The 14,938-nt window shown below is 39.7% G+C and overlaps 1 protein-coding gene across 1 annotated transcript in view; it reads left to right on the top strand.

Moving 5' to 3' along the window:
• Positions 1 to 2,576: 2,576 nt before the first annotated feature.
• ablim2 (actin binding LIM protein family, member 2) overlaps positions 2,577 to 14,938 on the top strand; it is a 381,413-nt gene continuing 369,051 nt past the window's right edge. The window contains exon 1 of the mRNA XM_069923131.1: positions 2,577 to 2,856. Coding sequence (XP_069779232.1) covers positions 2,844 to 2,856 — 13 coding nt within the window. The 5' untranslated portion in view covers positions 2,577 to 2,843. The remainder of the gene's footprint in view (positions 2,857 to 14,938) is intronic.

Below are 14,938 nucleotides of genomic sequence, written 5' to 3'. Positions count from 1 at the left end.
CAGTACAATTGGAATCCATAATTGCTGGCCGACTATTGTTGAACATTGACACGAAAGACATCAGATGCTGAGTACAAATGAGAATCAGTGGCAAAACATTTTTAGGTCAGTTGAACTAATGCAATGAGTCAGCATCATTATGCGATTAAACATGCTAAATTGAATAAAACTTAATTTGATGTTTCTCCAACTTTGTACAAGATAATGACAAACCTGAAATCATCTTTGTGTTCAGCTTGAAGCTGTCTATAGCCCTTTTTATGGTGCAACTGTATTAAAGCTGCTTCAATGAAAAAAAAAGGTGAATTTACCTTTTATGGAGAAAGCCTATAAGGCTGATCCAGCGTTGCCTTCATACTGAGCAGTGTTGGAGCCGTCTTCCAGAGCTAAGGGAGGCAGGGCGAACGTTGCAGTAGCACCACCTGTTGCTGTAATGTTACACATACTCACCGAGAAGGGAAAGTGGCCTATACCTGACATAGTGACTGAAGAGCAGGTAAGAGCACTTTATTCTAGCCCGCTGATACAAACGTATCTGGACTCGTGGTGGGTTCACTGCAAAGTGCGCATACAGGATTTTAAAAATCGTGCTCCTGGGTCATGGGCTGACAACATCATGGCGATGTCTTCAGCCCGGCCCTTTGCAGCCACATTCAGTGGCATTGCCTTTATGGAGGAGGCAGAGCAACTTCGCTCGACCTGAATGCACTCTCTAGTCCAGGGTTTCCCAACCAGGGGTGCTTGCACCCCTTGGGGGTGTGAGATAGCATTCCAGGGGGTGCAAGATAACATTTCAGTTTTTTAAAATAAATCCATACTCCTTCAATTTGGATAATATGTCGGATGTTGAAGAGCTAAAGGAAGATCTTATTGAACTGCGCACAAATCGTGTTCTTGAAATGCAGTTTGAAAGCAAAACTTGGAACAATATTGGTGTTTGGCAATGGACGACCTACTAATGCGAGTCTGGATTTAGTGCCCTTTTGTCAATCAAGACAAAAATCTAGAAATCACTTGGGTGCACTGGCAATTTGTTGCGGATTGCTATCAGCAACAAGGGGCCACGTTTTGAAAAACTCTTAAGTAATTCACAGGAACAAAAGAGTCATTAAATTTAAATTGGCTGATGAACATTTGAACATTAGTCCTTTAAATTTTTTAAAGAAATTTCATGCATGGGTGAAAATTTAATTTTTTTGTAGGGTTTATGCAACTTTTAATTTGTTGTAATATTTTTTCTTTTCCATATGTTTTATTTTTGTTTATATATTATTAAAAATTGATTAAACAAATTTGTTTGGGTCACCGACACCTTTATTCTTAAATAAATTATTACTTTAAGGGTTGCAAGAACATATTAAAATTTTTTAGGGGTATGGGGCATAAAAAAGGGGAACCACTGCTCTCGACAGATCGGAGTTGGATTGTTGGTTCCACCCTCGAGGCTTTAATGAAGGTAAATGAAACAATGGAAAGAGTGAGAATATCCGCCTTTACATTCACTTTTCCCCCCCCCTCCACTATAAGCAGGCCTAATCATAATCCCCAATTTTTTTTCAGAAGCAAACCTTTTGGAAAAAATGTTGTCCAGTTTAGTTTAAACACCAATGTTTGTGGAGTTGCATATCTGGGTGTTCAATATACCCTTCCAAAAGTTGGTCAAATGTAAATTGTTGCAGAGGCCATGACTTAAAATTAATTGGTGAAACTTCATGATATTGTAAGTTTTAAATTTGGACCTCTCACTTGAATTAAAAGACAGGAAAATTTCCCACCAATCTTCCTTGGGCTGCATGGAGATACAGTGCAGATAATGACCCCCCCCCCACCCCCTTGGGCTGCATGGAGATACAGTGCAGATAATGACCCCCCCACCCCCTTGGGCTGCATGGAGATACAGGGCAGATAATGACCCCCCCACCCCCTTGGGCTGCATGGAGATACAGTGCAGATAATGACCCCCCCCACCCCCTTGGGCTGCATGGAGATACAGTGCAGATAATGACCCCCCCACCCCCTTGGGCTGCATGGAGATACAGTGCAGATAATGACCCCCCCTCCCACTGTCTGCTTCCAGATAAATCTATCATGTTGCTATTGATTGTGTTTCCTCTGCTGTTTAAATGCGCCCCATTTGCTGGCCTTTTTGGCCATTGCAACCCCCTGACTGACATGCCCTCAAAATAAATCGATACATGCATGTTGTAGTCAGTCAGTAGTGGTGCTAGAGAGAACCTTCATGATGGACATTGAAGTCTCCCACTGTACTGAAAATCAGCAATAAATACGAGCACTGGATAGGTTCAGCCGATCAGGGCAGCATCCACGGAATTGCCGCGCCTGCAGCCCGTTCCCGGCACCTTGCGCGCTGCCGCCCGAAAGGACGAGTGTGCGCTCGCGAGGCGAATGAGACCCACGCAGACGGACGGCTCCTCTCAGTTTGATGACCTCGAGCTTGGCTCTCTCTCTCTCCTCGCGGCGGCCCGGTCACAGGGCTGCGGCGAGGACGTGTGTGTGCGCGCGCGCGGTGGGGCGGGGCGGGGGCGCGGGCGCGCGTTGCGGCGGTGGCTGCGGCTGGAGCGCAGGGAGCCAGAGCCGGGAGGAGAGCGCGAGGACCAGAGCCGCGTGAGGGTTGAGTGACCACGGCTTGCGCCATCACCGCGCGGCTGATAACACCCGCGGGCGAAAAACATCGGCTGGAAGCGGTGAAAGAAAGTGCCCCCCGTCCCGCTGGTTGAAGTTAAAACCGCTTGTTTTTCGCTAGAGGCGCCAGCTTTTTTTTTTGCGCATTGAGTTCCAACAGGTTGATTTGCGTGCAAATTTTTTAAAAATTGGGAATCAAGATGAGCACGAGCGGTGAGTAAAACGCCTCGGTGTCATGAGTTGACCTGCTTTTCCTGCACCGTTTCTCCCCCCCCTCCCCCCATATAAACAGGGTGTATCGGCGTCGACGTATTAATAATACTTCAACTTTACCCGTCAGATTTGGCGAATAGTTTGTCGAAGGATATTGCACCGCACTCGAAATGCATGGGACAGCAGAGGGTGGGGGGGGGGGGTGGTGTCTGCTCCAGTCCTACGGCCGACCCTGGTGAGCCCCACCCTGGGGTTGACTTCCCCGTGCAAAGCGGAATGGTTGTCATTCCTTCACTGATACCCGAGATCACTGGGGAAGTGGGATTCATTCTAAATATAGAGAGGAGCATCGCAGGACAATCTGCACAGCGGCTACTTTTAGACCTGGCCACGGCTCGCACATGTCAACGGGCGTGTGAAATCCATTCCCTCCTTTTCGCACGACTCGTGCATTCGATCGACTTCTTCAGCCTCACGCATCCTGAGCGACTGCAGGCGGACGAAGGCTTGTTGAAGTTGAGCGACCGGGGAGGCAATTTCGACTTGGTTCTGCAGCCTGAGCAGAAATGGCACCAGGAATTGCTCAGGCGTGATGATCGTTTGCATTTCTCATTCAAGGCTATTTGCATTCTCGCAAATGCCAAGTCTGCCGCAGATCAATGCAACGGGTAATATTTTCCATAGAGTCGTGTATTTTGTTCTAATTCAAATAAATCGGAAGTATTTAGGAACAGCAATCCATTGCAACCTCAGTCACGTTGTTGAAAAAATATTTTCGAAATGCCTCATCCCTGTGATTAAGTCAAGAACCGAAGATCACTTTCAAAGTTGAACTCATTGAGTCAAGTGGAGAAATGGACGACTTTTGCTCAATCCATGGACGATTGAGGATTTGGGAACATGGTCTCAGTTTAAATCTCCACTCGGAGCTCTTTCTTTCATTTGTGCAATCAAGAGCATTGGCATTAAAATCATTTTCAACATCTCACTTCTATTCAAGTTGGCTGTGAGTGGCTTTGCAACTTTAAGCCTCAATTTGAAGAGGAACCTTGAAGGGATGCAAATGGCTAGAAAATCAACAGGATTGAGTGTACCGCTGCTTCCAGCATGGGTTTCACTTGCACGAGTGTAAACCATACTGTATTGCAAGAAGTACATTGAACTCAAAATATTTGACCGTTTACAGAGTGCCTGGACTTAAGTTCAATTTAATGACTTTAAATTTACCTGGACTTGAATCAGTGTTAGGTATAAATCAAATTGACTATAGCAAGATAAGCGTTCAAAGAGGTGAGGAAATCTACGTGTTGTTTATCCCCTGACATCGTCAAGAGGCTGTGACTTTTTAAAAATTTGAAGTGGTTAAAAGTACCCATAACTCTTGATATTGAGAATGCACAATGACTGAAGAAATAGGAATGAGCGGCAGGAGTCACGTGATGGAGTAGTGGCCGGTAGGGTAAAACCAGTCCTCTCCAGAAAATAAGTCAAGAAAATACAAAGTTCAACAAATATGAAATAGAAGAAATAAAACATGCAGAGAAGAGAAAGAAGATGGCACCTAAGAAGGAAAAACAATGGGGGAAAAAAGAAGACACCAGAAAAGAAAGGAGAAGGCCTTACCCGGACGAAGGAACAGGGAACCGTGGTGGCGAAGAGCACCCGATCGCCGAGGTTGGTGTCAGCCCTGCGGAGTCGTGAACCCCCCCCCCCCAACCGGTGGACTGCAAAAATGGCGCTCTGAGCCAAACAAAAGTGCGCAATCAAAGGTGAAGGAAAACACTGATGGGAGGGGGCCTCAGCCGAGGAGCGGGCAACCACAGCGCTACCAGCTGAGGGACGCCCAACACCAGGGCTCTCAGCTGGAAGATGAGGAAGGCGGCAGGAGAGGGAGTGAAGTACCAGGTGAGAAAGAAAGTTGACGGGGTGAACGGCAAAAGGAGCAGCAGCAGGAGGCCCGACCGATGAGCAGCTTAGAAGGAGAGGACCAACATCAAGAGGCCCAGCAAGAAGAGGCCTGACAAAGTGAGACAAGCAACTCATCAGGAAAATCAGAAGAGACACAGATACAAAGAAGAGAAGAAGACACAAACACAGGTACAGACACAGAAGAAGAGGAAGAAGACCAAGATCTTCAGAGAGAAATAGAAGTTAAAACAGATGGACAGAATACAGATAAAGCCTTTTTTGAAGAACAAATGAGAGCATTAAAAGAATGGTTGTCATTAGAATTTAGTGCAATTAAAAGAAAAATGAAAAGAACAGAAGATAAAATGCAAAGATTAGAACTAGTCATGACAGAAATAGGGAAAAGAGTAGAAAGTGTGGAAGAATGAGAAACGGCTGTAGAGAAAATTGGAAGAAAGTGATAAAAAAATTAAAGAGACACAAGAGTTGTTAGCTCAGAAAATTGATATGTTCCAAAATTATAGTAGATGAAACAACATAAAAATAGTGGGCCTGAAGGAAGATGAAGAAGGCACAGATATGAAAGAATTTATAAAAGAATGAATCCCAAAGGTCCTGGGAATGACAGAAATACAAGAAGAAATGGAAATAGAAAGGGCACACTGAACACTAGCTCTGAAACCGCAGATACATCAGAAACCAAGATCCATCTTAGTAAAATTTCTGAGATATAGGACAAGAGAAAATATACTGGAGCGGGCAAGGAATAAAATTAGAGAAGACAATAAACCATTGGAATACAAGGGTCAAAAAATATCTTTTTACCCAGACATAAGTTTTGAACTCTTAAAGAAGAGGAAGGAGTTTAATACAGCAAAATCGATCCGATTGGAAAAAAACGTTATAAATTCATGTTAAGACATCTAGCTATGCTTAAAATATTTATCTCTGGGGAGCAAAACAGACTGTTCTCGGATCCGGAGGAAGCACAAGAATTTGCAGAATGGTTGCAGGACAGAAGGAGAGAAGAAGAGATGTAATAAGAATGAAGAATGGTGATAAAGTATATATAAAGATGTAGAAACAATGTATAAGTAAAGAACTAAAGAAGGAAAAGAGAAGGGAAGGAAGGAAGTAAGGGGAAAAAAGGGGAGAACTTTGTTATATGTGTAAAAAAGAAAAAAGTGTTTTCTGAGGGGGTTGGGGGGGGGAGAGAATAACCGTCACCGCGAAATCAGTTGACACTTGCGAACAGGATCGCAATCCAAATGGAAAGGGAGTTGTGGTTGCCCGGCAAAGGATAAGGGCCAGCTCAGAGAGGTGGGGGGGGGGCGCATTTGGGGTTAAGGTAATATTGGATGTGGGAGTTGTTGGAGTATTTTATATTTTAAATGTGTTGTCAGACATTGAGTTTAAAAAGGGAAAACTGAGAGATGAAAATGGGGAAAAGGATGGTGGTGGTGAGGAAGCGGAAATGAGGTGTAAACAGGATATGAGATGGCCACGTTGAACTATATGTCTATAAACATTAATGGAATTCATAACCAAATTAAAAGGAAGAGGCTAAATTTACTGAAAAAAGAAAAAAATAGATATTGCATTTGTACAGGAAACGCATCTAACTGAAGTGGAACATAACAAATTAAAGAGAGACTGGGTAGGACACGTAGCGGCAGCATCATATAATTGAAAAGCTAGAGGTATAGTTATATTAATTAATAAAAATGTACCAATCAAAATAGAGGAGGAAATAATAGATCCAGAAGGGAGGTATGTAATGATAAAGTGTCAGATTGAAGATTGTAGATACACAAGGAAATGGAGGGAGGGGATTTTAACCTTAATTTGGATCCAATGTTGGATAAAACTGGACAAAAGACTAGCAAGAAGAATAGTGGCCAAATTTATGGTTAAATTAATGCAGGAAATAAAACTTATGGCTATATGGATGAGGCAGCACCCAAGAGAGAAGGAATACTCATATTATTTGAGTAGGCATATTATTCAAGTATGTTTTTGTTGTCGGCCCATATTCAAGGGAGAGTTAGGAAAACTGAGTATAAAGCTAGATTACTATCTGATCATTCACCCATGTTATTAGCAATAGAACTGGAGGACATCCCACCAAGATCATATAGATGGAGGTTAAACTCCATGCTACTTAAAAGGCTGGAAGTTAGAGAGTTTATTGAATGCCAAATTAAAATATATTTTGAAATAAACACGGAATCAGTGAAATACAAATTTATATTATGGGACGCAATGAAAGCCTTCATTAGAGGGCAGATAATAAGTTATGTAGCTAAGATGAAAAAGGATTGCAATCAGGAAATAGAGCAGTTGGAAAGGGAGATAGTAAGTACAGAAAGGGAACTAGTAAAAAGGGATGATATAATGAAAAGGAGAGAATTGGTGGACAAAAAAATAAAATACAAAACATTACAAACATAGAAGGTGGAGAAGAACATAATGAAAATAAAGCAAAAGTATTACAAACTGGGAGAAAAAACACATAAAATATTAGCCTGGCAACTTAAAACAGAACAAGCTAAAAGAACTGTATTGGCATCAAGGAAAAAGGACAAACAAATTACATATAACCCAACAGAGATTAATGAAAACTTTAAGGAATTTTATGAACAATTATACCAAACTGAGAACAAGGGGAAAGATGATAAAATAGAAGAGGTTTTAGGTCTTAAGAGAGGAATTAGGAAAGCTAAAAGAAGGTACGAGAAAACTATGGCAAGCAGGGTGAAAACAAATCCAAAAGAGTTCTACAAATATGTTAATGGTAAGAGGAAAGCTAGAGACAAAATTGGTCCCTTAGAAAATCAGAGTGGAAAACTGTGTGTGGAACCTAGAGAAATGGGGGAGATATTGAACAGTTTCTTTTCTTCGGTATTCACTAAGGAGAAGGATATTGGGAGATGTGGGATAAAAAAAGCAAATTGGGTAAATATGGGGAATATAGAGATTACAAAAGGTGTAGTTTTAAGGCTTTTGAAGAATATAAAGGTGGATAAGTCTCCAGGACCAGACGGGATCTTCCCCAGGACATTGAGAGAAGTGAAGGAGGAAATAGCAGAGGCTCTGGCGGTAATTTTTCGAATGTCATTAGATATGGGGATAGTGCCGGAGGATTGGCGCATTGCGCATGTGGTTCCGTTATTTAAAAAGGGTTCAAGGAGGAAGCCTGGCAACTATCGGCCTGTAAGTTTGACGTCTGTGGTAGGTAAATTAATGGAGAAAATTCTTAGAGATAGTACTTATAAACATCTGGATAGACAGGGTCTGATCAGGAGTACTCAACATGGATTTGTGGGAGGAAGGTCATGTTTGACCAATCTGATTGAATTTTTTGAAGAGGTGACTAGGAATGTGGATGAGGGTAGCGCAGTGGATGTTGTCTGTATGGACTTCAGTAAGGCCTTCGATAAGGTACCACATGGAAGGTTAGTTAGGAAGGTGCAGTCTTTAGGTATAAATTTTGAGATAGTCAAATGGATTGAACATTGGCTGAAAGGGAGAGGCCAGAGAGTGGTAGTGGATAATTGTCTGTCAGGTTGGAGGCCGGTGACCAGTGGTGTGCCTCAAGGATCTGTATTGGGCCCATTGTTGTTCGTTATATACATTAATGATCTAGATGATGGGGTGGTGAATTGGATTAGTAAATATGCAGACGATACTAAGATAGGTGGAATAGTGGATAATGAAGAAGGTTTTCTAGGATTGCAGAGGGATTTGGGCTGCTTAGAAAAGTGGGCTGAAAAATGGCAGATGGAATTTAATGCTGATAAGTGTGAGGTGCTTCATTTTGGTAAGAAGAATCAGAATAGGACATATGTGGTAAATGGGAGAGCATTGAGGAATACAGAAGAGCAGAAAGATTTAGGAGTGACGGTACATCGTTCCCTGAAGGTAGAAACTCACGTGAATAGGGTGGTGAAGAAGGCTTTTAGTATGCTGGCCTTTATCAATCATTGCATGGAATATAGGAGTTGGGAGGTGATGTTGAGATTGTATAAGACGTTGGTGCGGCCTAATTTGGAGTTCTGTGTGCAGTTCTGGTCGCCTAATTATAGGAAGGATATAAACAGAGTGGAGAGAGTGCAGAGAAGGTTTACCAGAATGTTGCCTGGGTTTAAGCATCTGGAGTATGGGGAGAGATTGGACAGATTGGGTCTTTATTCTTTGGAGCGTAGAAGGTTGAGAGGGGATTTGATAGAAGTATTTAAGATTATGAAAGGGATAGACAGAGTGGATGTGGATAGACTATTTCCGTTAAGAGGAGGAAAGATTAAAACAAGAGGACATGAGTTAAGAATTAAGGGGCAGAGGTTTAGAGGTAACATGAGGGGGAACTTCTTTACTCAGAGAGTGGTAGCTGTGTGGAATGATCTTCCGGGAGAAATAGTGGCGGCGGAGTCAATTGTATTATTTAAGAAAAGGTTGGACAGGTATATGGATGAGAGGAAGATGGAGGGTTATGGGCATTGTGCAGGGAGGTGGGATTAGAAAGGGGTGTTTGGTTCGGTGCGGACTAGAAGGGCCTAATGGCCTGTTTCCGTGCTGTAATTGTTATTATTATGTTATTATTAAAATTGAACTGCCGAAATTGCAAGAAGAGGAGCAAAACAAATTGATAAAACCATTTGAAATAGAGGAAGTACAGGATATATTAAAAATGCTGCTGAACAATAAAATGCCAGGAGAGGATGGATTCCCAATAGAATTCTATAAAACATTTAAAGAGTTATTAATTCCTCCTCTCTTGGAAGTAATGAACCAGATAGAACAAGCACAAAACTTGCCAAATTCAAGTAAGACAGCAATAATTACAGTAATACCAAAGGTGGGGAAGTATCCATTAACACCAGCATCATATAGACCAATATCTCTATTTAACTCAGATTATAATATAATAGCAAAATTATTAGCATACAAATTGGCCGATTGTGTACCAAAAATAGTAAAACAAGATCAAACTGGATTTATTAAGAAAAGATGAACAGTGGATAATGTCTGCAAACTTATTAATCTAATTCATGCAGTTCAAGGAAATAAGAAACCAACAGTGGCTGTTGCTTTAGACGCAGAAAAAGCTTTTGACAGAGTAGAATGGAACTATTTATTTAAAATATTACAGAGGTTCAATCTACCAGAAAAATATTAATTGGATTAAAGCATTATATAATGGACTGTTGGCGAAGGTAACAATAAATGGATATGTATCGAACCAATTTAAATTAAGTAGGTCAACTAGACAGGGATATCCATTATCCCCCTCATTTTTTGCCTTAGCAATAGAACCATTGGCAGAACTGATATGAACAGAAAATAAAATAAAAGGGATAAAAATAAAGGAGGAGGAGTATAAAATCAGCTTATTTGCAGATGACATCATAGTATGCTTAACGGAACCATAAATATCAATAAAAGAATTACATAAGAAATTGAAGGAATATGGAGAAATATCGGGGTACAAGATCAACACAAATAAAAGTGAAGTGATGCCAATGCAGTAATGCAAACTATACAGAATTTAAAAAAGAATCACCATTTAAATGGCAAGCACAAACAATCTGATACCTAGGGATCAGGTTAGATAATAACTTAAGCCACTTGTACAAACTAAATTATCAGCTACTTATAAAGAAATTACAGGAAGACTTCGAACATTGGAAAGAATTACCGCTAACATTGATAGGGAGGGTAAATTGCATTAAAATGAATGTCTTCCCAAGGATACAATACTTATTTCAATCGTTGCCAATTCCCTTAACAGAGAAGTTCTTCAATGAACTAAAGAGAATAATAAGGAAATTCTTGTGGAAAGGGGGGAAACTAAGGGTAGCGTTAGATAAATTAGCAGAGGTATAACCAAGGTGGTCTGCAGTCACCAAACTTTAAAAATTATTATAGAGCCGCACAATTAAGGTATTTATCAGATTTTTACCAGACAAGGGAAAAAACCAGACTGGACTCAGATAGAACTAGATAAAATAGGGGAGAAGATACCAGAATATATACTTTATAAGTGAGATGAAAAGCTGGTGCAATATAAAAGTTCACCAGGATTGCATCATTTACTTAATACATGGAAGAAGATCCACTTAGAAAGGAAAAAAAATGAATTATCAAATAGCAAAATTATTATTGACACAAAATCCGCTAATCCTTTTTATAATAGATAACCTTTCCTTTAGAGAATGGGAGAGAAAAGGAATCAAAAGAATAGAAAATTGTTTTTTGGGAAATAATTTATTAACATTTGAACAGTTGAAGTACAAATATGGAATAACTCATGGTACAATGTTTGTATATCATCAACTGAAAGCTTATTTAAAGGAAACAGATTGAGATTACCAGAAGGAAGCAGCTTTGAATATGTGATTACAGACACAATGATAATTAAAAGATTTATAACAAACATGTACATTAAGAATATAAGAAGTAAGGAATTAGGCCTCAAATTGGATAAAACGCAAAAAAGATTTATTATGATAGCCTTAGCTGTAGCAAAAAAAATGTATGATGTCAACTTGGAAAATGGAAGAGAGCCTGAGAATACACCAATGGTACATGGAAATGAATAAATGTATTCCATTGGAAAAAATAACATATAATTTAAAAAATAAAGTCACATTATTTGAACAAATTGGGAACCATACATGGAACATAACAGAGAGGGCTTGCCTCGGACCTCCACCCCCTAAAATGATGGGAAGTCAAAACGACTTGATCCAGTGTGAAAAAGATGACACATTTTTCTTGTTTATTTTTCATTGTGTGAAGAGATTGTTTAATTGTTTTATTGTATATGTTGAATATTGATTGGTTTTGGAGGGGTGTGGGAAGGAGAAAATACCACTGTGTATATTTAATGAGAAACATTTGTATGTATTTTGGTTGATATGGTTCACAGTGTGAAAATTTAAAAAAATTATTAAGAAAAAAAGAAATGGGAATGAGCTTGCAGTTTCAATTGATATTTGAAGTTAAGTTTCAGTGGGATTTAAGTCTGCACAGCCATCTACATAACATGCACACTGCTGTTTCATTATTGAGTTGCAGAGATCTAATTTTACAGATCACTGAGGTAAAAATTCAGCCTTGGTTCCTCTGGTGAAGACCAAAATTGGGTTTCACAACCAATTCATCTGTATGGTGCCACAAATAACTTGGCAAAAATGGTGCACACTTGTTGGATGTTTTATCAAATAAAGGTTGTTCTATAAGGATTACAGGAAAGAGCCCAAGCAGAACATTAAGAAGGTGAAAAGGGACCATGAAATGCTCTTTGCGAGCAGGATCGATGAAAATCCAAGCTTTTTCTGCTGTTGTGAAAAAAACAAGATAATGACTAGAAGTAGATGGGACCACTCAAGGGCAAAGGACAGCATTTATCCTGAGAAGAAGTTGTTGGCAGGGTATGAAATGAGTACTTTGTGTCAGTATTTACCAAGAGAAGATTATGAATAGTGATGGGGAACATAATGTGGAAAATCCTCAGTTATTGCAGCATTTTGAGATTAAGAAAGAGGTTTTTAATTTAAATTTTTAAAAACAATACAGCATGGTAGAAGGCCCTTCTGGCCTATGAAATCTGTGCCACCCAATTGATCTACCAGTCTTGTATGTTTTTGGAAACCAGAGAAAACCCACATAGGTCACAGAGAGAGAATATACAAACTCCTTACAGATGGTTCTAGATAATCTAGGCCTTTGGAAGAGCATTAAGGTGGACAAGACCCCAGGGCCTGATAAGATAGATCATTGGTTAGTGAAAAAGAGTGAAGAGATTGGTGAGGCCTTGACAAAGGTCTTTGCATCCTAATTAATGGCAGGAGAGTTCCCAGAAGTTTGTGTGCTCATCTCACTCCTGTTCGTGCTACTGGCCCATGGCTGCATCGCTAGATCCAGCTCCAACAAAATCAAAATTTATTGTCGTGAACAAGTCATGAAATTCATTGTTTTGTGACAGAATCACAGCGTTATCAAATTTGCAGATGACACAACAGTAGTTGGCCTCATCACCAATGAGTGGTACAACAGACAAAATCTGTGGTGGAAAATCTCATGAAATGGTGCAAGAGTAACAACCTGAGCCTCAAACGTGGACAAGACAAAGGAGATGATCATGGACTTCAGGAAGACCAGGAACAACCATCCTCCTCTTCACATCAACTCTGCAGTAGAGAAAGTAGATAGCACTTACTTTGCATTCATTTAATTAGTGACCTACTGTGGACACTCAACACCTCCTCACTTGTCAGGAAGGCACAACAGCGGCTGCACTTCCTGAGAAGACTAAAGTGGGCAAGGCTGTCGGCCACCATTATGTCAACCTTCTATAGGAGCTTTATTGAGAGCATCTTAGCTGACTGCATCTTAGTGCGGGTATGTTTACTGCAGAGAAATGGATCGGAGGCCAATCACATTTCAGGCAGCCTATATGCAAGCACACATTTTAAATAAATGAAATAGTGAAGTGTCCCCCTCCTATTGAGTTGATTTAGCCAAAGATGAATTTCTAGGCAAGGTTACTTGGCATTTTTATTAAGTGTTTATGCAAACCAACCATCTCCTCGGACATATCCCTGAATGCACTTCCTAAGTGAGAGAATGCAATAATTTATCCTTGACCACTTATCATATCGAAAGTCGTGATTAACCAGTAATTAACTGGCTATTTGATTATCTTAGTTATGAAAAATTTTCCTACCTCCTTGCTGAAATGGATTGGTACAATTAAAGTTTGTCCATTGTAATGTTCAAATTAATATGTCTCCAGCAATTTGTGATGAGTCATCTTTCAGCTTTGAAATATTAGTAATCTCACTAATAATGGCTGTTCTTGCAGTTCTTTGTTCATATTGTTAGAGTTTACTCGAGTAATCCTCATTAAGTCTAAAATCACCATCATGTTTTTTGTGATGTTTAAGGGTGTTAGCCATTTAGATTTCATATTGATTACATTTCATTTAGATTACATTTTCCAATTGTTTATGATCAGACAAAGGCCTTAATTTTGCATTAATAATTATGCTATGAATTTCACAAGTTTTAAATAGTCATGAATTTAAACCTGTTTATTTACACTGAATTTAAAAACAAACTTGTGCTTTCCCAAAATCTAAATGGAAAAAATCTGAAAGTCTTGTGTGCAGATTATATTAAATGGAATTATGTTCCCATTGCAAAGAAGGTCATTTCACTGTAAGATGCAATTGATTGATATCAATGTTCATAGGCCTTTCCAAATCCTTCTGCATTTAAGATTATTTTTGTAATCTTCTGGTACTCTTGCCATGCATGTATCTATTTTCCCAATAAATGCATCAGCACTAACTGTATCATTAATATTTGAATGTTTTAGATGCAAATGATTGCTTTTTGGGACCTGAAGACATCTCTATAAATTGCATAATGTAAATGGAAAGGGCATCTGGTTTATTGGAATGCAGTACAAAATATAAATTTATTTATTTATTTTATATAGATATATTTTATAGAGAGAGTGAGAGCGCGCAATTCATGAGTGTTAGTCCAGATATATGTGTTGATGGCTGGTGGATGTTCCCTTTCAACAGTAATTTATGAACTCTGCACTGGAAGGGACTTCTATGTAATTAATAGTCACTTTGTCTACCTTGGTATTCAGGGCTGACTTCACACCCTTTTCCCCTACCCACTCATAATGACTTGATTATCACTGGCCTCTGACATCTTGATCACTTTGCCAACCACTTCCCAGATTCTCCTTTTAAAAAAAAGCCTTAAGCCATGGTCACCTCCATCTTCAAGGTTCTTCTAGCCTTCTGCCCACATCTGACTCAACTGCTCTTAGCCCATAATGTTGCCTTTTACTTTATGGGAATGATTGGGCTAATGTCGACACTCTCTGGAAGTCGTTGCATGAAGCACATTTTGACTTTGATAATTTAGATTGTTTTGTATGAAATCTTCAGGACCATCCAGTTTTCCAACAGCAAGTCCACGATTATATGGTTGAAACCCATTGTTACTTTCATTGTATGCTTTTAGACAGTGATCTTCCAAATTTAGCCAATGGGAGATAATTCACAAGATCACAAGATATAGGAGCAGATGTAGGCCCATTGGCCCATCAAGTTTACACCACCATTTTAATCATGAGGTGACCCATCCA

This window comes from Narcine bancroftii, chromosome 3, assembly GCF_036971445.1.
Source record: "Narcine bancroftii isolate sNarBan1 chromosome 3, sNarBan1.hap1, whole genome shotgun sequence".
In the NCBI taxonomy this organism is placed as follows: domain Eukaryota; kingdom Metazoa; phylum Chordata; class Chondrichthyes; order Torpediniformes; family Narcinidae; genus Narcine; species Narcine bancroftii.
Note: the sequence above shows the minus strand (reverse complement) of the source record. Positions and strands in the feature narration are given on the sequence as shown.